Source organism: Anabrus simplex, chromosome 2, assembly GCF_040414725.1.
Source record: "Anabrus simplex isolate iqAnaSimp1 chromosome 2, ASM4041472v1, whole genome shotgun sequence".
Classification (NCBI taxonomy): Eukaryota; Metazoa; Arthropoda; class Insecta; order Orthoptera; family Tettigoniidae; genus Anabrus; species Anabrus simplex.
Window position 1 is genome coordinate 438,839,016 of NC_090266.1, and position 25,665 is coordinate 438,864,680.

Below are 25,665 nucleotides of genomic sequence, written 5' to 3' on the forward strand. Positions count from 1 at the left end.
CCATTAAGACTAAACCGGTGAACCATTGATTTTGGACACGATATTATACTCCTAATAATCTGCAGAGACTTGTGTATTGTGTACTATAGTAAGTTATTACCTAAACGCAAATAGAGACCTGACCAACAATCTATTTTCTCGATGCGTAAGCTGTGGTAAAAATAGGACCTTTCATTGAGCTTCAGTGTATTATGCTTTACATAAAACAGTGTAAATAATGTAAATTATCTAAGAAGTAAAACATGTTACCCAGAACTCCAAGTCTGTAGTTGGTTGTCACCAATACAATATCATGATCCAAAAGATATTGGGGCCCATGCCACAAGCTGTGACCGGTTAAACAGTAAAATCCTCCTGGATGGAAGTACACCATGACTGGTATATTTAAATTTCCAGATCCATCAGGCAACTGAAATATAGATTTCAGTTTAACTACAAAGAACAATTTATTTCTATAAAAGTAAATATAATGCAAGTTCAAATATAGTGTTTTATTTTGCATAAAATCACATCTGAAATTGTTTCATGTGTCTGAACAATAGTCATCATACACATACATACTTGTAGTCAAGGAGTTCAGTGACAAATATATGACAACTTATCTGGTATTACTGTACAGTAATGGAGTAACACTTTAAATGAGCAATAGATAAGATTCCACAAAGCAATTATATCGAAATATTTTGGAGATTTTTCAAGTTTCTCTCAGTTTTGTAATTTTTAAATCTTAATTTTCCACGAGATTTGGTGGTGAAGTTGTTATGAAAAGAGTGTTGTAGTACAGTTCTACAAAAGAAACTACTAGTATACTTCCGATCACTTCGCTATTGGCTTTACGTCGCACCGACACAGATAGGTCTTATGGCGACGATGGAACAGGAAAGGGCTAGGACTGGGAAGGAAGCGGCCCTGGCCTTTTTTAAGATACAGTCCCAGGATTTCCCTGGTGTGAAAATGGGAAACCACGGAAAAACATCTTCAGGGATGCCGACAGTGGGGTTCGAACCCACTATATCCCGAATACTGGATACTGGCCGCACTTAAGCGACTGCAGCTATCGAGATCGGTCCGATCACTTCGAATTCAGTAACGTTCGGATCAATTGTGGTAACACACTTTGATGAAAGTGGTGGTGGTGGTAGAGGTGATCGTTGTTTTAAGAGAAGTACAACTTGGCAACCAAGTACACCTCCCTCACACACACACAGAGAAAGAGAGAGAGAGAGATAGATCATCGCATTTTAATTCTCTGTATTTAACGCCGACTGTTGAGCTCAAAAGTTTCAACACTCTAATATTACGATTTAATTTTTCCTATTGCTTTTAGAAAAGTAAGAAAATTATCCCGAAATATCTTTCCCCAAAAGTGATTATTATTTTACCGAGCGAGTTGACTAAGTGGTACCAATCGTGTGGCTGTCAGTTCCCATTCGGGAGATGGTGAGTTTCAGTTTCATTGTCGACAGCTCTGAAGACCGTTTTCAGTGGATTGCCATCTTCACATCGGACCAATGCCGGTACTCTGTCTTACTCCAGACCAAGGCCGTTACCTGCTACGCCCTTATCCTCTGCTCTCCTTGTACTCTGTGATGTTAAATAGAGAGCAATTATTATTCTTAGTCACGGTTTGTATAATAGGGTGTATTATGTAACTTACGCCCACGGTGTAGCCATATTATAACATGGAAGTGAGAAACATTTTCAGAGTGGAGTGTCGCACCCAACTGCTATGGATTCCATATGAAACTGTAGATACCGTTTTAATTGATGGTTAAGGATAACTTCATACTTAGCAGAAAATTGGAGAAAAATGGGCCTTTGCAATACCGAACGCAGTTTTCAGTGAAATGTGGAGAGTTTCAAACACTAGTCTACCACAGGGATCGCATGCGAATCCCAGGTCTTCCAACGGAGGTGACGTTGATGTTCTTCATCCCACTGTCGACTAGTCTCTTTGGAGTCTGTAACATCAACTTTAGGAGAACAACTATAATTTCGTGGTATTTCACGCGGATCTCCTTTCTAGCTTTATTAATAAGTTCTTAACATATACGTGTGTGAGATACATTTTGAAGCAAAAGATTCTGAGGAAAGTGTGTTTCTAAGGTGACTAAAACTCATCAATGTGACGACGAAAGAACTATAATGTATTGTTTACTGTGGAAAAAAAACCAGTATACAGGGAGATCCTGGAAGTGGTCAATGCACGTTACTTATGCATTTGCCGTCAGCATCTTTTGCGAAAACGATCTTACAGATATAGTAAAATTGCAAGCAGACGGCCACTGGATCTGCCAGGATATATTGCAGTTGTAAATCATCTATTCGGTAATAAATATTACACGTTATTTTATAACCGCCAGAGATGCAAGAATTGTCACGTTTGTATAATTAAGTAAATAAAAAGATACGGAAACCATGGGGTACTTCCTAGAAAACCAGTAAGGTAATACAATCCCCGCATAGAAAGCAATTTTTAATTCGTTACTTTCACTTATTTTATGAGGTTGTAAACACATATCCTATGTCATTAGCCATACACTTTAAGGGAATTACGAAGATAGGTTTCAAGACAAAACTCACTGTAGTCAACGCTTAATTCAATTAGAACAGAATTTTTTCGTATTATACGTTCTTTCCCGGAATAAATTTGCCCTAAGTAAATTTATAATTAATTTTGAAAATTGTTGAAGGGGCAAATAGTGTAACAACAGGATACTACGTACGAAATCTTCCTCTGCCAGGCTTGATCGACTTTTAAAAAACAGAAATGCCTGAAGGGAATATCATTATTATTATTATTATTAAAGCGTCTTTATTGTGGCGAAGTTAGGGCTCCCGGCCCTTTCTTACACTTAACCACTTCATGTATATACAATGTATATTTTACATAAAATTTAAACATATGAAATCTTTACAACCTAAAGTATAACTAAAGCAACTTAAGTATCACTAACTAAACTAAGGTGAGTAAAGTATAACTAAATTATATACAGGAACACATTGCAATAAACAACCATATTCACTCTCATTCATGCATCCCATTCACACTCAAGAAAGACTGGAAGTGCTTAAAAGATGACGCTGGCAAAGGATTTTAAATTTTGTCTTAGATTTAGCTTCCCTGATGTCATTGGGGAGTTCATTCCACCAGCTCGTGGCGGTGATAGTGAACGATCTATTGTAGGTTGCGGTTCGATGCACAGGAATTTCTAGCGTACAGCCTGACCGGGTATTGAACAGGTGCAGGGAACTAAGGTAGCGAAATCTGGTGGATAGGTAAGGAGGAGTGTTTTCAGAAAGCACTTGATACACCAAAGTAGTTGCGTGGAGTCTACGTCTGTCATTCAGTCGTAACCAAGATAATTGCGTATAGAATGGGGATACATGGGCATATGGTTGTATGTCGAATGCATACCTGATGCATGCATTTTGGGCACGTTGCAGTCTCATGCTTTGCTCGTTATTGATATCAATAAAAACTGTATCACAGTATTCGAGAATTGGAAACAAGAGTGATTGAATGAGCTTTATTTTCAAGGACCGAGGAAATATATTTTTAAACCGCTTCAGAGGATGCAGGCTTTGATATACCTTTTGGCACACTTTCATCACATGTTGCGACCAGTTCAATGTTTCGCTTATAGCCACACCAAGATTCATAACTGTTTCACAAAATGGAATAATGGTATTGTTTAGTGCTACAGGAGGAATTTCGTATTGTTTTAAGACGTGTAAGTTTTTTGAAGTACCAATGATTATTGCTTGCGTTTTAAGAGGATTAATTTTGAGATTGTTACTCAATGCAAAATTACTTATGAGACTTAAATCAGCATTAACTTTTTCTACAGCACTCTGAATTTTATCAGTTCTTGAGTGGTAGTAGATCTGCAGATCATCAGCATAAAGATGATACTTGCAATGTGTAATCGATTTGGCAACATCGTGTAAGTAAATTGCAAACAGCAATGGTCCAAGTACAGACCCTTGGGGGACACCGAGGGGTTTGTTAAGCCACTCAGATCTGCTATTATTTACTTTGACACACTGACGGCGATTTTTGAGGTACGAACTGAAAAAGTTTATTGCCGTCTTGCTGAAATTTAATGAATCCAATTTTGAAAGTAGCAGTTGAGGAACAACAGTATCAAAAGCACTAGAAAAATCAAGTAGAACCAGTACAGTCACTTGTCGAGTGTCCATTGCCTGTCGGATATCATCAGTTACTTTCAGTAGGGCAGTCGTTGTGCTGTGTCCTTTCTTGAAACCAGATTGGTAAGGGTCAAGCAGTGAGAAGTTAGTCAAGTAAGTGAGGACTTGTTCGTGTACCAAGCGTTCTAGTACTTTGGAAAGGGGTGGGAGAATGGATATAGGGCGATAATCTGATGGTAAACTATCATATGCTTTAGTATAATTTATATATACTCCTTACCACATCAATAGCAATACCTGAAAAGGGAACCATCTATTATTTGACTTAAATCGCTACTCACTGTAACCAAACCAGGCCGGCAGTTAAGTGTGCGCTATCCTATGATCCGGGTCGGGAAAAGGGTGCTGATCCTCCAGTCATAACTTCAACTGCGGGCGGGGTAGTGCTGCAGTGTTGTTCAAATCATTCTGTAATTGTGTGTGACATCTCAGTGATCCTGTCAGAAAATTTTAACTTAAGAATGTCATTATAAAAGCTCGGCTTAAGGTTGACTTAAGGTTTCTTGACAAGGTTAACATTAATTTTGAAGAGTTAAAGAAAGAAGATCGAAGATGTTCTACATGGTCTTCAGCTATTAAGAATTATGGTTCTCTGATGAATGGAAAATATAAAGAAAATATACCCTCTTCAAATGATTGAAATAACAAAATAAAACATTCTCTCTTCAAATGAATGAAATAACAGACGTCACGTAGGTAGTGTAGTTTCTAAACATATTAGTTTTCAAGATTTCAGCTTCAAAGGAGAGCCATTTCTATAATGCAGAAATACGGGTAAACATATTTTAGTCCTCCTATTGTGTATGTATGGTTCGTGGTGTGGGTTACTGTTGTCACGTCCTAGTTCGTGAACCATGAGCAGCGCCTTAGTAGACTATTAAGTGGTCCTGACATTCGGGATACTAGTTGCTATGGAACAGGAATGGGCATCTTCAACATATTCTGAATCACAGCCATTCTTGTGCTCAGCCGGTTAAGACTATATAATCTTCCGGCGGTTCCTAACTCGTTAGAGGAGACATTCTCACTGGGACTATGTGCAAACAGGGTAGCATCCCTTTCATCAGAATCTTTACCGAGCACCCTCAGAAAGTTTCCAGCAAACCTCGGACCTATGGGAACAACGAAGTTCCACTTCAATTGACAGGCGAGGGACTACTATGAAACAACTTGGCGAACGAGAAAGAAATTGATGGGGGCTAGCATTATTAATGGGGCTTATGGAAGAAAGGAAGTAGAACTGGCTGAGTCAGCAAAGAGGATGCGTCTGGATGTGTTAGGTGTTAATGATATTTGGGTAAGGGGAGATAACGAGGAAGAGATAGAGTACTATAAAGAGTTCTTATCAGGTGTTAAAGAGGGGAAGGACAGAGTGTGGGTTAGGACTATTCTTCAGGAATACTGTTGTACGCAACGTTATTTCTGTCAGGCACGTACGTGAAGGAATGGTGTGGGTAGATTTAGCAGTTGGATGAATTAGGACGCGAACTGACTCCGTCTATTCAGCATGAAAGCGTGCATATGACGATGTTTGTTGATTAGAGGGGCCTAACATCAAAGGTCATCGGCCCCACGGCCTCCGTGCATATGATGATGAAGTTGACAAGGCTTATGAAGCAATGAGTACCATCGTAGTCAGGGTGAACAGCATGGATAGGATAGTGAGTATGGGTGATTTTAATGCGAGATTTCGAAATAGTACTGGAGGATATGACTAGGCGTTGGGTAAATGGGGGGAAGATATTGAAGCTAATACGAATGGGGAGAGTTTACTGAACTTCTATGTTAGTAAAGGATTAGGGGCAAGGGTTCTTCTTGGTGGAATGATGAAGTCGGGACAGCTTCTGAAAGCAAAAAGGGGGAGTATCAGAAATGGCTTCAAACAAGGACAGATGCAGACAGGGAATTGCATGTAGATGAAAGGAACACAGTGAATCATATAATTGGTGAATTTAAGAAGTCATGGGAAGATTTCTGTAATAACCTGGAAAGGTCTGGTCAAGCAGTAGGGAAAACCACCTTTCTGGACAGTAATAAATAATCTTAGAAAGAGAAGGAAAATGAATAGTGTTTGAGGCAAATCAGGTGAACCCATAGTAGACTGAAGGGAATCACAGGACAGGTGGAAGAAATATTTTGAAAATCTTCTCAATGTTTTTGATGATATCGCAAACAAAAGAGCTCATGGGGAGGAGGACAATGACGTTCGAGAAATTACGCTTGAGGAACGGGAAATAATGGTAAATAAACTCCATTGTTATAAGCAGCAGGAATAGATGAAATTCGACTTGAAGTGGTGAAATATAGGGGGAAGGGAGGGATGAAATGGCTTTACTGAGTAGTAAGATTAGAATGGAATGTTAGTAAGATACCCTCTGATTGGACGAAAGCAGTAATTGCACCTATCTATAAGCAAGGGAACCGAAGGATAGTAACAACTATCGAGGTATTTTTTATTTTCTTTACGTCGTACCGACGATGGGATAGGAAAGGCCTTGGAGGGGGAAGGAGGTGACCGTGGCCTTAATTCGAGTTATTTCATTGGTGAATATACCAGGCAAGGTGATCATTGGCATTGTGGAAGGGAGTGTACGATCAGTGGTTGAGAGAAAGTTGGTTGAAAATCAGTGTGGTTTCAGACCACAGAGAGGGTGTCAGGATAGGATTTTCAGTATGCGCCAGGTGATTGAAAAAGTATTACGACATAAACAGAAAGTTGTGTTCATGTTTTGTAGATCTAGAGGAGGCTTATGACAGTGTACCGAAGAAAAATATATCAGCCATACTGGGGGATTATAGGATTAAGGATAGATTCTTAAATGCAATGCATGTACTTTGACAATCGGGCTGCAGTGAGAATTGAAGGTAGAATGAGTTCTTGGTTCAAGGTACTTAGGGGTTTACGACAAGAAAGGAAAAGATCAAGAAATCTCCTAAATTGTCAGCATCTGCACTATCTTCACATGTGGGTGACCAGTTCGGATAGAGCAATCTATACCATTCTCAACCGCTCGGGTTACAGAGCCAGGGTACCTAGACGAAGACACTACATTAGTAAACCGAACAAGAAATGGAGATTGGCATGAATCCAAGTCAAGAGTCTTCCAGGATACGGTATTTTGCTCTGAGGTGAGGTTTTCTCCAATGACTGGCAGCAGACAGAGTAAAATTCCTGAGGTATTCCATCAATCCCAGGAGTTTTGGAGTTCTTCTTGTGACGTAGCGCTGTTAAAATCTTGGTAAATAGTCCTTCAAGGCTCTCTTATCCGAGAGGAGTGGGCTCACAGTCATCGAAGGAAAGCTATTTTTATTGTCCTGAGTTGTCTCGGTATCAAACAGTTGTCTATGAAATGAATCGAAAACTTTACTAATAGTCGGATATGTTTTGTATCCCTGTCCTTCTGGGTCTTTCATTCGTTCGTTTTCTCGTTTTCATTCCCCACCCTGAAGGGGTGGGGCGGGCCACCTAAAGGGTAACCCCCTCTCTCTGGCCAGGAGATTAGATGGGGTTAGGAAAAATTGAGAGAAGAGGGAGATGAGTAATAGCGGTTTGAAAAGGTAAAGGAGATGGGAATAAGGACGTGTAGGATATTCAGCGCTTTATTGACAGATTTACAAATACAAAGACATGTACAACAGAGATGCAAATAAAGGAAGATTTAACCAAGGTTTTAAGGGAAAAGGTGAAGTGCAAGGATGTGATAGAGGGAGAAGAAATTAAACAGAGAAGTGAGTAGGAGGCTGAGGAGGTGAGAGGTTGGCGATGGTGGCGAAAAGTAGGGTGGTGGTCGGATATGTGGACTAGATGGTTGAGGGGGAGGGGTAGGTCGGGGACGGCGACGAGGTGTGGCAGGACGGGTTTAAGGTTGAGGAGGAGAACGAGACTGTTCAACCCGGTGGTGGCGGCCGTAGAGCTGTATACCATGGTGGTTAAGTCGCTGAGTGTCGTCAAGTGTAGGAAGGTGGAGTCTCATTAAATATGTGGGTCCATCCGCGTTGAAGATCCGGAACGCTCGGCGCACTGGTAATCCTACTTGACGGAGTTCATGGACGATGTCTTCAGATGATATGCTAGGGTCCACACCGCAAACGACGCAACTGTAGGTTGTAGGGCTGTCGGACGGCGGCGGTGACGACGGTGGACGGGTCGTATCTGCAGGCGCTTCGGTGGCATTTCCCTCGGCAGATGGCTGAAGTGAGGTGCACTCGGGACGAAGTTGGTCAGTGGTGGGAGAGATGAGGAGAGGAGACGTCATAAGGAGAAAAGGATGGGGCATAACTGAAGTGGTTATAGGAATGTTGAAGGAGGTGTGAACAGAAGTGGTAGTGGTTGTGGTGGTGGTGGTGCAGATAGACGACGAAGGATGGAACAGTGTTGTAGATGGAGGTGGCGCGGTTGCTACAGACGAATCGGCTGTGACAGGCATATCAGGTGCTTCGAGGAGTAGTTGAGCCATGATGTTCGTAGGAGTAGCTTCGACTCTATGGAGGCGGCGGTGAATGCATGCTCCATTATCTAGAAGGTTGAAGTAGTCGTCGGAAGAAGGAACATACAGGAGTACATCAGGCGATGGGTCTGGTCCGGCGTAGAGTCTGGAGGCGGTATGGATGCCTGTTGAGCGGAGTTCCGTGTAGATGTCGTCATTGGAGAGAGCAGGATTAACATCACGGACAATAAGGGTGTACATGTTGGGGAGGCCGACTTCCGACTTGGTGCCAGCCTATATGCTTGATTGCCGTCGGAAGGGTGCAGTAGATATAGTTGTGGCGTCACCCTACCGACAAAAAAAAAAAAGAGACGTTGCTGTGGGAAGATTAGAGTCCACTTGTAGAGATGAGATGTGAACCAGAGCTGTGTGCTCTGGGTCTTTCACTTTCAATTTGAGAGATGATCTGCGGCGTTTATAGTCCTTCGTTAAGTGATAAATACAGATGCGTCCATTTTTAATTGGTTCATCGACCCTGCTGAATATCTTGATTCCCGCAATTTTGTCCGTGTATTTTTGCTTTATAGCGGCTAATTTTGCGTCTCCTCTCAAATGATGGCTGGCAGTTTTATTGTACATCATAAACACACATAAAATAGAAGTTTAGTAGAATTTATTCGTCTTGACAAAGTTCGTAAATTTTCGCTTAAAGAAATATTTAATTTGAGGCCTTATATACCAGTCCCAACAGTCAGCATAATATTGATACCTATTGTTGAATTTGACTGTCCCCACTGTTATTGAGAGGGTCATGACACTACAACACAGAAAAACAGAATGCTGTCCACATATCGATATTCTATCAGACTATTTCTTCGTAGTTAAAGAGAGGGTGGGGGTAATCCTTGCTTACTCGCCCCTATCTTCTACGGAAGGATTCGTTGTTTACAAACTAACTTGCCGATTTTTTGCTGACCTGGATGAGGTTTTGTTATTTCAAGCGATACGTCCGCTACAGGGTCCTCCCGCCCTAATATATTCGTTCTTTAGCTCCATATGATTGTTTCACGATTGGAAGGATTCTGTTGATTATTCACAGGCCTATCCAGATCAGACGACAAAAAATTATTTCATGAGGCAATGGCTCACTGCTTCAGACCTTGTCAACTGTTGCAGAGAGCCGGCCAGCATATACAGTAATTTTTTTGCTTTTCCTGTCTCAGTTTTGTTTGTGATCGCTTTACTTTCTTCTACATTTCCTTGATCTGATACGCATATGTCCCTGGTATCTAGTGCGTCTTCTACTGAGATGGCATCTGAGTCCGAGCTGTCACTGGACTCTAACGTGAGTTCGTTCCCTGGTGCGGTAACTCTACGATCATTATTTAACACTGTTTTTCTAGGTACTTGTGTTCCAACGTACAATCAAGGCTTGTGCCTCGTGTTGTAGGTTTGATGTTGATGTTGTCCTGTCTTCTGCACCGTTCTCTACACTGTTCTGTACAGATGATAGTTTGTTTACATCCCTGAGAGCTGGTTCTATATCTAATAGTGGGCTGTCAGAGGACGGAGGATTAAATACATCAGTAATTTTGAGGCGTGTTGTGGATATCACTGTTGTTCTGGTGTAGGTGAATCTAATGGGACAATTGGTCCGAACATGGGGAAGAACATGGACATGAAGAATGGTGTTGTTCCTCTCCAGGGGTGGGTTAAATATACCTCATAACTTGCTACAATGAGGATTGAAGGAATAGGTGTTGGTAGCGATATCCATTTGACTACTTCTCGTTTTGTATCTGTTATATTTTCGCCCAATTCCGGAGCAGGAACTGTACCCGTTCGTTCGGTAATTATGCCGTGGTAAGTTCTATTTCACCGGGTATGATGGTCACTGGTACTGCCCGAGTGAGTTGACCGTGCGGTTAGGGTCGTGCAGCTGTGAGCTTGATTCGGGAGATAGTGGATTCGAACCCCACTGCCAGCAGCTTTGAAGTTTTCGTGGTTTCACAGTTTCACATCAGGCAAATGCTGCGGCTGTATCTTAGTTAAGACCACGGCCACTTCCTTCCCTCTCCTAGCTTTTTCCTATCCCGTCGTCGCCATCTAGACCTATCTGTGTTGGTGCGATGTAAAAGGAAGCACTTTTACTGGATCACAATTCAATAATGTAAGATAAGTTGTGCCTCTAAACGACTTTAAGTTCATTTGACAGCATTTGAAGTAAGCTGCATTCTGTTTTCCTACCAGTTGGATGATTTGTAGTTCATCATCACATACCTTTCGCACCTCTTCTCTCCACTGGTGAATTTCATGCGGTGTTGATCTGTTTTGTGTTTTGTCGTGTAATTTTTGATGCCAATTTCCCTAGCTGTACTCTCTCAAGAACTTCAACCACAAGCAAACAGACACATGAATGCCCTCGTAGGGTTAGCAGCGGACCGGCCAGACAAGCTACAGTGGCCGGCTTTTCAAGCACGATTACATTGGGAAGGACAAGTCGAAATAGCGATTCGTTTACATCGATCTACTATTGCTGACGATGCCTGTTCATGGGGTACAGAAAAGGATAAATAACGTAATATTGCTGAAAACTGTCAATGCTCATTGTTCTGCTTCTGTGGTAAAAATCATCATCATCATCATCATCATCTGTTTACCCTCCAGGTTCGGCTTTTCCCTCGGACTCAGCGAGGGATCCCACCTCTACCGCCGCAAGGGCAGTGTCCTGGAGCTTCAGACTCTTGGTCGGGGGATACAACTGGGGAGTATGACCAGTACCTCGCCCAGGCGGCCTCACCTGCTATGATGAACAGGGGCCTTGTAGGGGGATGGGAAGATTGGATGGGACAGGCAAGGAAGAGGGAAGGAAGCGGCCGTGGCCTTAAGTTAGGTACCATCCCGGCATTTGCCTGGAGGAGAAGTGGGAAACCACGGAAAACCACTTCCAGGATGGCTGAGGTGGGAATCGAACCCACCTCTACTCAGTTGACCTCCTGAGGCTGAGTGGACCCCGTTCCAGCCCTCGTACCACTTTTCAAATTTCGTGGCAGAGCCGGGAATCGAACCCGGACCTCCGGGGGTGGCAGCTAATCACGCTAACCACTACACCACAGAGGCGGACTGTGGTAAAAATACTTGAGAAAATAAAATCTAATCTCCGCTGTATGAAGTATCACACTTAACAATATTGCCTAGACATGCAACGCAATTCTTATACAATTATGTGAATCTAATAATGCGTACCTTTGGTGTGTAGACGTTCAATACAAGGCAATCTTCTGACTGGTTCCCACTGTTCCCATATTGGGTGCACACATTTCCATCCTTCGTTGCATCCCTTATTCCTTTCCATGCAGGGGGAGGCACAGGATCCTGAAATAAATAATAAAGATTATAAAGATATGGTAGAAGCCTCCGTGGCTCAGGTGGCGGCGCGCCGGCCTCTCACCGCTGGGTTCCGTGGTTCAAATCCCGGTCACTCCCTGTGAGATTTTCGCTGGCCAAGTGGAGGTCGGACAGGTTTTCTGGGTACCCCGGTTTTCCTTGTCATATTTCACTCCAACAACACACTCCAATGTAATTTCGTTCGTTTATATCTGTTAGTCATGATTCATTAATCATTGCCCCAGAAGAGTGTTACGGGCCTCGGCAGCTGGCACAAAGTATGTAAGTCTCTGATAAGGCCCAACTGAGAATTGTCCTTTCAAAAGGTGGTATTTCCACTTCAAAAAATAAATCAGTGTTGTACCTTCCCCTGTCCTCACTTGGCCTAGTTCAGGGGAGACTCTGCGTGGTACGTTCTTTAATAAAATCATGGGACGGAAGTCCTATCAAAATTTTACTGAAAATCATAGGGCAGGTTCTAGAATACATATTCATACATGAAAACTCGAAGAAGTAAGTGGGTGGAAAGGTTTATTAACAAATTAGCATGACGTAAAAAAGTCATATTCCCAAAAAAAAAAAAAAAAAAAAAAAAAAAAAAAAAAAAAAAAAAAAAAAAAAAAACGAATTCACAGAAAATATGACAATATAACATTTGCCGTCACTGATCAAATATAAACACGGGTCTCGAACCCAAATTACAATAATTGTGTGGAATAAGTTGGTGTTATTGAGTTTTGACGGAGGTTCAGATAGGTTAAACTGCGTATGGCACGTAGCCTTCAACGGAATCGTCCCTTAACATGAAATTATAATTATAGATTCGCACATCTCGGCCTGATTAAATCAATCCCAACTAGTCGGTAAACAAATAAAACAAACACTTGCCTGGGACTGACATATAACATCCAAAATACACTGAAATTAAAATCACATGGTCCGCCCCGTAGAAAATTGGAGAGGCAACAGAGCCTCACAACCTCAAATCAGCATGTGCTGTAATTTCCTTGATCAACAACGCACACAAAATCAACAGACAAATAACGCAATGGACAAACACACAGGATAGAAATAAACACAACCTGAAAAAGGAAACAAATATATATACATGATGTCATCGTCTGGGCTTAGGTCTCGAACCCAAGACCTCTGTGGCTCTGGACGTCAACTGTCGTGCACACGACAGCGAAATGTTGCCAGTTAAAATTAGCATCTCCTGGTCAGCCGTGGAGAGAAACGTTAATAACAAATATTTTACACGCAAACAGATCGACATTCCGTGGGCGGGATAACGTTTTGTGTGTACGGCGTGTTCATTCATTTGTGGCTCCCTCACTCTCCACCGAGCATATACCTGCATAAATACGTCATTGGGTTAATAGCCCATTTTCCGCGCGGGTTACAGAAACAAGTCTGGTCAGGCCTGATGCTCTCTGATATAAACATAAGTCTTGTTACGACACAGGTTGTGTCCCATCCAATTCCGAATCTAGGCCACTCATCAGCCTGTATTCAAATACATATTTCTCATCTTATATGAGGAAAGCATTCCCTATTTACGGCTCTACACGGCCTCGTATCTAAAATATCGAGGTTCGCATCCAGGCTCTTACTCGGCCTATTCTCACATCTAAGCCTCCTCGGGCTGCTTCCACAAATATCTCACTGGGGTATCACACACATATTTCGGCTCTTCACGGCCACGCACCTATCCGCACTAGGTTCGCAGCCCCCACACGGCTATGGTTATTCTGTCGCGAGATTATATGAAAGACCCTGTCTGAGTTACCACGGTATAAATATCTCTCTGCTCTCGCTGCAAGCTGGAAAATATTCCCCATGCGTAATCATGCACATCCCAATGTGGTTAACTACGTCGTCTTCGATACTGGGTTCCCCGTTCGAATCTGTAAAGGGAAGTCGACCTCCAACTCATTCTGAAGACTTTGCGTGAATCCATGACGCATAAGATATCTAAATTCAAAATCACGTGATACCCACTAAACTATATTATCAATTATCATTAACCCCATTCCATCTAAAGCAAAGCTAATAAAAGACATGGCTGGCACAGGCGATCAGCCCAAGTTAAATTATTCAAATTAGACTTGAAATAAACATGCCTATAGCATTGATAGTGACATCTACATATATAAAATAACTTGTCCTGACTGACTGACTGAGTGACTGACTGACTGACAAACTGACTGATTCATCATCGCCGAGCCAAAACTACTGCACATAAAGAAATGGAATTTTGGGGATATATTCATATTAAGATGTAGGTGCTCGCTAAGAGACGATTTTTGGATATTCCGTCGCTAAGGGGGTGAAAAGGAGGGTGAAATTTTAAAATGAGTGTATCTATATCTCAAAACTTTAAAAGTTTACAGATGTAAAAATTGGTATTTAGAATCTTCTTTAAAAATAAGGAAACACGTATTTTTGTTTTCAGAAAATCCCAATAGGAGGGATAAAAAAGGGTGAAAATGGGGGAAAATGGGTTGAATGCCTTTAATCAGGATACCGGTACTTATATCTCAGAAACTGAAGATATTACAGACCTGAAAATTTGTAACTTTTTGATGACTACTGATAATTAATATCATGAATAAAATATATATAAATAAAATTACTCAAAAACTTAATAAAATTAATAAGCATAATTAACCGAAATGTCCGTAGTATGGGCGCCAGAGTTCACCAGAATGGATCCCTCGAATTCAGATAAGAGCATGATAAACTTTATATCCCAGGGCGTGTACATAATGCTGCGTACTGGTACATCTGCTGCAGGCCTTACCTAACCTCCTGAAAACGACTAATTAGGTAGGAACTGCACCTAGGTTCATCAATAACACAGATTCTAAAATAGCTAACTATATTCTGAACAAATTCCGTGCATGAGCACCTCATCAACATACAACATTATACATATAATACACACATAAAATATTGCTGGAAGACTCCATATTTACAACAACAACAAAAATAATGAAAATCGTGGGAAAACGAAAGCGAGAACTATGTTACCATTTGTAAATAGTCCGATGAACAATGTACATGTATGAAGATAAATACCCTTCACTGTCTCTGTATCAATTCGACTTACCGATTCTCATAATCGGCAGTTATCACATCACACAGATACTGTACCTTGTACTACTGTGTTCACATATTTTGACACTTGTTGTAAAGATATATACACACGTCTGTCGATCCTCAACATATAAATTTATGGAAAGTCTGAGATAGCTTTCACCAATATATAATGCTAGGCCGCCACAAGTGCTACAATACTTAATGCGCAAGCACTCTCCACAATCAGTCACTTTCCACGAACATAACTAGACTACGCTCCACGAATGTTTGAAGTCCAGTCCATTGCTGCCGTGTCACTCCAGTACCGTGTATCAGCACCACTTCCTTCCAGTACAGTGCCTCAGTTGTAGTTGTAGTTATCTTCCTTCTCGTTCCTTTACAATCACCTCTACAATCACTCTTATAATGTTCCTTACAATGTCTCACAATGTCCTGGTTGCCGCCGTATGATCAACCTTTATAGACACCAACATCCCCCTCCTCTCAGATGAGACGTCTTGATTGGTGCTTGCCCACCAAGCATGAGTGAACCTCTTGTCAAGACCAAGCCCTGAACTTCTCCTTTCTCCCAAGAGATAAACAAACACTCGGGAGTTTTACATGAATCACCAAACTTTCCTAATGCAACAACAAGCTTATCTCATCAGGCTGGGATATATACATGACTCATACGAACTTCCCGACACAAGTACATCACAACAAGCACTGGGGTAGCCAGATGACTCATTCAAATTACCAGAGTTATTAAAGCAATGTTTTCCCACTCGTGCAAAACAAATTACTCATACCTACATATGTGGATATCTTCCAGCTTATAAATATAAATGACAAAACATACAAATGAAATACCGATAATAATAATAATAATAATAAATCGAATACTGACATTAATATCTCTAACTTCTACATATAATTCTGGGGTGTGATATATGTACTATCACAAATTGGTACTCTTGATCTCTTTTAAAAGTAAAGAAACACGTATTTTTTGTTTTTGGAAAATCCAATTAACGGAAGAGTGAAATGGGGGTGAATTTTTAAAATGAGTGAATCTATATCTCCAAACTTTTAAGGTTTGCAGATGTAAAAATTGGTATTTAGAATCTCCATTAAAAATAAAGAAACACGTATATTTTGTTTTCGGAAAATCCTAATAGGAAGAGGTGGAAAAGGTTGAAAAAGGGGTCGAATGCATTTCATGAGTCTACTTATATTTCAGAACCTGAAGATATTACAGACCTGAAAATTGGTGTTTGGGATCTCCATTAAAAATAAAGAAACACGTATATTTTGTTTGTGGAAAATCCAATTAATGGGGGGGGTGGGGTGAAAAGGGGGTGATTTTTAAAATGAGTGTATCTATATCTCAAAACTTTTTAAGTTTATACATGTAAAAATTGGTATTTAGAATCTCCTTTAAAAATAAAGAAACACGTATTCTTTTGTTTTCGGAAAATCCCAATAGGAAGGGTGTAAAAGGGTGAGTAATGGGCTGAATGCCTTTCATGAGGCTACTTATATTTCAGAACCTGAAGATAATACAGACCTGAAAATTGGTATTTTGGATCTACTTTAAAAGTAAAGAAACACGTATTGTTTCGTGTTTGGAAAATCCAAATATTGGGGGGTGAAAAGGGGGGGTGAAATTTTTAAAATGAGTGTGACTACATCTTAAAACTTTAAAATTTACAGATGTAAAAATTGGTAGTTAAAATCTCCTCTAAAAATAAAGGAACACGTATTTTTTTGTTTCCTGTAAATCTTAATAGGAGGGGTGTAAAAGGGTGAAAAATGGGTTGAATGCCTTTAATGAGGATACACATATCTCAGAAACGAAAGATATTATAGAACTGATAATTTGCATATTTGATCTCCTTTAAAAATAAAGAAACACGTATTTTTTAGTTTTTGGAAAAGCCAATTAATGGCGGTTAAACAGGAATGACAAATTGGGGTGAATTTTTTGAAAGACTATATCTACAGAATATCTTGGAAACATAAAATGTTACAGACGTAAAAAGTGGGTGTAAATCTCCTGTAAATATAAAGAAATATAGGTGATTTGTTTCTGGAAACTCCACTTAAGGGGAACTCAATAGGGGTGTAATTTTAAAATGAGAATTTTTACAGTATATCTAAAAAAACTTAACATGTTACAGAAGTGAAAAATGGTATTTTTTAATCTCTATTAAACATAAAGAAACGTGTATTTTTAGTTTTCGGAAATACCACTTGGGTGGAGGGGGGGGGGGTAAAAGTGACTGAAAATGGAGTTGAATTCTTTGAATTAGGCTACTGATATCTCAAAAATGAAGATGTTACAGACGTGAAATTTGATATTTGGAATCTGCTTTAAAAGTAAAGAAACACGTATTCTCGGAAAATCCAATGAAGTGGGGGGGGGGGGTTAAAGGATTGAAAAATTAATTGTGAGAATACATACATCTAATAAAAACTAAAGTTGTTACAGACGTGAAAATTCGTATTTGGATCTCCTTTAAAAACAAAGAAAAACGCGTTTTGGTGGTGAAACCATCTTGGAGGGCGGTAGTGTAAAGGAGTTGAATTCCTTTCATGAGGACACATAAATCAAAAACTGAAGAAGTTAGAGTCGTGATAATTGGTATTTAGAAGATCCTTTACTATTAAAGAAACAAGTATTTTTTGCGGGAAAATTCACTTGGGGGGGAATTATTGTGAAATGAAGTGAAAAAAGTGAATTATTTTTATGGGGATACTTATATCTCAAAACTAAAGGTAATAGACGTGAACATTGGTGTTTGGAATCTCCCTTAAACATAAAGAAACAAGCATTCTTTTAATTTTTTTTTTGGGGGGGGGGTTGTGGCGGTAAGTAAACTTAAGGGCGGTGGGGTGTAGAAGGAGGGGAGACCAATTGATTTTACTGTTATTAATGTACTTATAAGGATCCTCCGTTGCTCAGTTGGCAGCGCGCCGGCCTCTCACAGCTGGGTTCCGTGGTTCAAATCCCGGTCACTCCATGTGGCATTCGTGCTGGACAAAACGGAGGCGGGACAGGTTTTTCTCCGGATACTCCGGTTTTTCCTGTCATCAGCCATTCCAGCAACACATAATAGTAATAATAATAATATAAATAATAATAATATTCCGGACCGTCGTCAAATGTGCGGACCGCGCTGGAAACGGCTCCTGGACGGGTAATGACTAAGAATGCAGTCCGGCCGCGGGTTCAGTGCCGCCAAGGCACCCAATATGACACCACGCCGGATCTCCTGAAGGATTTTATCCATATTAAAAATAATTATAGGAAATGATGGCAAAGATTTACGGACCCAACTGACCGGGAGGAATTCCTGAGCCTAGCCCGGGAAGTATGAAATCGATTGCTGGAAAGGAAGATTGAAAAATGGGAGGAAACGTGCCGTAAAATAATATAAAACGCGTTAGATCGCGAATTTCGGCGGATTATATATCTAAAACAATACGGTAAGCATTCAATTATAAATTTCAGTATAATACCGTAGCGAAGCACGGGTATCTTGCTAGTATTTAATATTTACATTAGTGAAAAAGGCCCTGAGTCGAATCTATAGCTATAAGTCATGCTCTGTTATCTGAAACAATCCGTCATTGCCTCAGAGTGCCGTTGAGGACTGCGTTGTGGAATTAGCACAATCTAGCGCTGTGTACACCGGATCCTGAAGTCTGGCACTCGACTCCTGGGAACGCCATTACAGATGCCGTCTTCTTCTTCTTCTTCGTTTTTTTTTTCTATTCTCTGCAAGTCCTGAAAATGGGATGTTGTATTACGACACTCCTCATCACTGCCTTGTATGCATTTGCATACAATGCCGCGACGTAGGACAGATACAATTGACTATATCTGCTACTTATGATATCAGTCCGACCATGAGTAGCGTCTATTACCAGTCCGTATGGCAATTAACTTACGCGTCCTGCACTAAATTGATAAAATCGATCTAGTTCCTTTATTTATTCATTCACTGTAAATGCTCAGGCGAGCTAGTCTACTCCCTAAATGCGACTTTGTAATCAGTTTGTTAGAAGCAGTTTGTCTAGAGCGAAACGTACTATGCACCGGTCTGTCAGCAAATAGCCTCAAGCTTATTCGGAAGCCTTCCATGTATAGTTATTTCCGGTTTCCGTTGGGCTGGGTACATCCCCGCGTTCACAATAGATGTACCGACCGTGCCTCTCCAACGGCTGTTTGAATTCAACCTAGGAAAATCTTAAACACCGCTAGAGTGCAAATAGTGCCGCATAATTTCAATCAGTATCTTCCAGTGTTTTACATTTGCTGAAAGTTGCACTCGTGTGGTAATAACACCTCAATTTGGCATGCTATCATGCCTGGAGTGTTTCGATTTGGCTATGCGTTGTTGGTACTACTAGTTCCACGTGACAAATTCAATCATCTTCGTCTGTTTCTCGCGATCTTACATCTCTTTTTCTGATCGATTGGAAGAGCGATCGCCGGGGTCTTTACGAGTAAATTCAAAGTAAAGCATCCTTCACACTGGGGTTTTCATGAGCAACCGCAGGGACTGAAGCTTGTGCTACGGGGTTCGCGTCCCCCTAAGTCACGGAGTTCGGGCTCTGCTTGGTGCTATACTCAAATATTCCTAGAACGTAAAACGATTATATTTGGACCGTAAGATACAGTATTTCGTCCACATGCATTACAATAGTTGAATATTATCGATTGCCATGAGCAATCCAGACCAGAAAGGTATAATTCCTTAAAAGTTGTACCAAACCAGACCATGGGTACGTTCCGTGTGCCTTTCATTTTACGTTTCTTCCGCTTTTTCCACAACATTCAAGAGGTAGAAATAGCACCTTTTGAACAGACACTCCTCTGCTAGACCGTAGGGGACACTCGATATGACTGGTGTCTGTCATTGTACGGTGCACGTACATCGTTGTAATAGTTGTGCTGCGACTCTCGGATTGTTTGAAGAACCAAGGTGACATTGATCATAAAAACAATAAGAAGTAATTTATACAGTCCTTACAAAAACGCAACAGAGGCGAGATTCGATTTGTAACACGGACCCCTCCATTTACCCGAGGCTCTTCCTGTCAATTGTTACCCGGAACCCAGTTTCAGTAGTTATCGCGGACAGAAGCGAAAGTATGTTATGTTTTCGTTGTTGATAACAAGAGGTGTCTTTTTTATCTACCGGATATCTGTAGCGTGTACACAGCAGTGCTTTATGCTATCCTTGAAGGTCTGCGGTACGCGCTGCCCAATGAACGTCGGCAGTTTCTACTTTGTACTGACTACTTGAGCTCGTCACAATCTATTAATGATGATTTTCACGCACCTTCTGCTGCAGCGGATCCAATACCTGCTGGTCGGGTGTTGAAGTGCTAGCACCAGAATCACGTTTTGGTTTCTCCCTAGTCACATGGGTGTAGCGGAAAACGAGTTAAGCCAGCCATGGAGGCGGTCACATTGCCCCCGTTGCCTAACAAGGTTCCAGCTAGCGATATTTGTTCTCTTCTGAGATATTTGGTGATGTCTTATTGGGAGATGGAAGCTGGAAACGATTAAAGGAACTACGAAGATATGGAAGCCTTCCCTTCGGGCTCCTCGGTGAGAAGCTATGGTGTTAAGCCGTCTTCGGACCGGCCATGGTATAGCAACACACTCCTATTTACTGAAGGGAAAGCTCCCCCGCTGTGCAGTTTTGGTGGTCATCTGACCATAATATACATCCTTACGGAGTACGCGGACCTGGCCAATCTGCACCGTAGTCTAAAACTTCCGAGTACCATTTCCCCAAGCAGCCAGCAGACTTCGTCAACCGTTTTATGAGGGATAGTGGCCTGTTTTATCGTGTTTAAAAGTGAATTTTCTATTTGTTTTTAATCTTTTTATTGTTAGCTGAATTTTTATTCTATTAGTTCTGCTTTAGTCTCTCTGTGTGAATTTTGAATGCGTTTCTGAAACTTTTATTTTTCACTAAATATATGATTTTATTTCAAAGACAATGCCTTATTCCATTTAAATACATTTAAATCGAATTTTAAATCATTTTATAAAAAGTAATGACTTGGGATTTAGATCCACTGATTATTTTAAAATCATATTCATTTTCATTATCATCCTTTAAATTAGAGTCAGTGAGTACATTTTAAACTTTCTTCTTTCTTTCTTAATCCGTTTACCCTTCAGGGTTGGTTTACCCTCGGACTCAGTGAGAGATCCCATCTCTACCGCCTCAGAGGCAGTATCCTGAAGAGTGAGACTTTGGGTCGGATAGATACAACTGGGGATGAGGATCAGTGCCTCGTCCAGACAGCCTCACCTGCTATGCTGAACAGGGGCCTTGTGGGAGGATGGAAAGATTAGAAGGGAAGAGGGAAGGAAGCGGCCGTGGCCTTAAGTTAGGTACCATCGCGGCATTTGCCTAGAGGAGAAGAGAGAAACCACGGAAAAACACATCGAGGATGGCTGAGGCGGGAATCGAACCCCCTACTCAGGTGACCTCCCGAGGCTTCGTGGACCATTTCCAGCACTCGTACCACTTTTCCAATTTCATGACAGGGCCGGGAATCGAACCCGGGCCTACGAGTGTGACAGCTAATCACTACACCACAGAGGCGGACATGTCTTAAATCATTATATTTTGTTTCATTTCGTACCATTAGGGGCCGATGACTTAGATATAGGTCCCCTATAAATAATGACAATGGTAATAATAATCATCATCGTCGTCATCATCATCATCATCACCATCATCATCAAACCCTGGGATCACCGTAAATGAGATTCTGACCTGGAATGAGCACATGGATAACATGCCTATTAAAGAAATCCAAACGCCACGGCGCAACAGCCCTGAAGGGCCACGGTGTATCTAGCGACCGCTGCTCCACCCAAAGGCCTGCAGATCATGAGATGTCGTGTGGTCAGCATGACGAATCCTCTCGGCTGTTATTCTTGGCTGCCTAGACCGGGGCCGCCATCTCACCGTGAGATAGATCCTCAATTGTAATCATGTAGTCTGAGTGGACCTCGAACCAGCCTCATGTCCAGGTAAAATTCCCTGACCTGAGAATTTTTACAGTATATCTAAAATAACTTAACATGTTACAGAAGTGAAAAATGGTATTTTTTATCTCTATTAAAAATAAAGTAACGAGTATTTTTAGTTTTCGGAATTACCACTTGGGTGGAGGGGGGTGCTAAAATTGACTGAAAATGGTGTTGAATTCTTTTAATTAGGCTACTGATATCTCAAAAATGAAGATGTTACAGACGTGAAATTTGATATTTGGAATGTGCTTTAAAAATAAAGAAACACGTATTCTCGGAAAATCCAATGAAGGGGGTGTGTGTGAAAGAATTGAAAAATTAATTGACTTAATTGTATGAGAGTACATACTGCACCCGCTCACCTCCTGAGTCCCAGACTAGCCTTAATCTCAGGGGTGATCAGTTCGTAAAAGATGTTAAAAATTTTAATCTATAACAATAAAAAATATCTAGGCGCACCAAATGAACACAGGGATGAACGGGGCATGCAAATCAATGTAAAGGGGGACGGCTCATTCATAGATACTAATTATAGACTCCACAATAGGACAAGAAAGTGACAACTTAAATTCCATGGGCATTCTGGACTAACTACAATAAAACGATATGAAAACTTTTTCCTATTGAAATTGCAATAAGGAGCAATTTATTGACTTATATGCAAACTGCACACGATGGCAATTATTACATTTAGAAATCTCCACCCTGAAAAAGAAAAGACACCTCACTACTCTGGTAGTGAGAAATATTTGGTGAATTCGCCCCATGGGGTACTGGGGATCGAATCCACATCCGTATGAGTGGACGTTTCACCGCTGGAGATCTTTTTCGGAGACATGGGCATGAGAGTAACTATTTACTGTCATCTCCACGTTCCGTTGGACATGAGTCACTTCCAGTATGTACATTCTAGTAGGCCGGATCCTCACCGTGGAAATGTTATCGTATCTAAAACGGGAATTTATTGTACGGACAAACTCTAGCCTATATTTCCAGATTCACAAACATGCCAGATGTAGCTCGTTAACTCAAAGCTTATCTCAATATTTACCTTTGTCAATACGACAAGACGTACGGAAAGGTTCATTACTATGCTCGCACAATGAAGACATGTGCCGTCCGTGGGTTATTCTGCACATACCGCCAACAATCTCCCACGTGGAAAACCAACATCTGGTTCCGACCAATTCGACACATGACGACTGCCCCTATTATATCTACCTATGGTTATAAAATAATTATCATTATCATTCTTTATCTGATCATAGCATATTCTGTGATTACCATCCATTATTTTATTATTATCATTAATTTCAATTATCATCCTATATTTGATTATTATCATTTATCATCCGGGATGATTTTATGCTTTTCCCTCGTTTTCCCTCGTAATTAATCCGCACAAATTAATGATCAGTTTCATAATAAATTATTATTATTATTATTATTATTATTATTATTCGTAACACTGAATCATCGTCCATTAAATACCTTAATTTCCTTTCATCATAATTATTATTCTCAAAATACAATTGCAAGTTCTCCTTCTTCTGCTTCTTCAAATTTTGATTATTATTATTATTATTATTATTATTATTATTATTATTATTATTATTATTATTATTATGATTATTATTATTCTTTATTATTTTAATCAGTGGAGATTATCATTATCGTATCACTTATTCATCATGGATTTAGTATTTTACATTGATCTCACCATAATTGTTCTCAAATTAATCTAATAAATTATTCCTTTTCATATTATTATTATTATTATTATTATTATCATTATTATTATTATTATTATTATTATTATTATAACTCTATTTCACGTTCTACACTACCGTTAGCGATATCTATGGTTAATGCATAAGCTTTTACAATTTCGGTCTACTTTGGCACTAAGAAATTGATTTAAGACAAGATTCACTTGGATTATTATTATTATTATTATTATTATTATTATTATTATTATTATTATTATTATTGTGATTATTGTTATTATTAATATGGAAGGTTTTATATTTTTATTTCCACGCACTATAATTTAGTCACATATGTTGAGTCCCAATATGAACCACCAAGATCCGATTTGCATCGATCGGGACACCACGGTATTCGGAACAGCAACCTTCATTTCCGTACTGCCGTTAAATTTATGAGGACACCATGTCCTCCCAAGACACATCTCAAATCCCATGGCACTTCGCGGCTGGGCAAATACATCCAATACCTGCGATTGCTAAATTATTCCTTCCTATTCATTTGGAGTCCATTCATTCCACTGGAACTCTTCAACATTTAATATACTAATTAATCTTCGGTGCGTGGATTCTGCTACTCATAACACCGGAATCGACAGTTTATCGTCTTAGGCATCGAGCTTTTTTTCATCATCAACAACAGTACGGCTCGATTCTCACCTCACGCAGGATTTTCGTCCCGCAAGGCTTCCAATCTCAAAAATGGGCTCAAACCACTCTGGGCTTTCATCATAACGTGACCATCCTATACACGTTCCTCTATCACTTCTAACTAAATTTTTATGGTAATTATAGAGTCCAAAAACGTGAAATCAATAATTTACGTAAAGATCAAATTTACTGCGCGAATTAAATTCTTTTACGCCACATGTTATTTCTACATTGATTATTACTTTCACCAGCGAACTCTCACATCATTATCATTATTATTATATTTTAACTTGCGAACTTATAAAGCATTATTAATATTTCCTTCACTTTAACTTGCACACTCACAAAGCATTATTATTTATGACCTTCCGTACGCAAACACATATTTTACACACACTGGCACTTTCATAATCTGGTTGTCTGGTAACAAACACGCCTAACTAAGGTACAAATAATCACCGTGGTGATTGAAAAATCAAAATAAACTGGGTTAGCATAAAATAAAATCTAACACTTGAATTGAACTTAAAGCAATGTATTCACAAACAGCATGCATTAATTGAAAGAAATATCCCATATTTACATTATATACAACAAACAAATATTAAATTAATTAGTCTAACCCATAATTACGTTAATGTAAATTAGTTCGTCCGTCTATCATAAATAAATAATGGATTCGGGAAGTGATCCATGTGTTACGTTAAGTAACAATGATTAATTTACCCGGAGTCCGGTTTTGTCGCGATAACATCCCCAAATATATCAAATTAGTGTACTCATTCCTGTGTAGAATTCCATTGTCTCGTGGCGATGGAGAAGCCTCATGGCCCCATATTGCTTTACTCGTGCATCATATCGCACTTTATAATATTAACAAAACAAAACACTTCTGGGCGATTACCCATTATTAACACCTTACTAATGAATTTACAACGATTTATCTAAAAAACACTTCTAGGTGCATAAAGACCCATTACATTTTCACTATTATGTTATTCACATGAGCCCGAACCACAAGCTGTGACACTTACGACGATGCGTCGTTTTATTCGATCCAGCGCGTATCGCG

General features: G+C 40.1%; 1 protein-coding gene across 1 annotated transcript in view; it reads right to left on the reverse strand.

Annotated features, from left to right (window-relative positions):
- The window catches only part of LOC136863569 (esterase E4), a 296,437-nt gene that overhangs the window by 219,440 nt on the left and 51,332 nt on the right, over positions 1-25,665 (reverse strand). Inside the window, exons 2-3 of the mRNA XM_067139949.2 lie at positions 11,886-12,014; positions 250-409 (exon numbers count right to left, since the gene is read on the reverse strand). Coding sequence (XP_066996050.2) covers positions 250-409; positions 11,886-12,014 — 289 coding nt within the window. The remainder of the gene's footprint in view (positions 1-249; positions 410-11,885; positions 12,015-25,665) is intronic.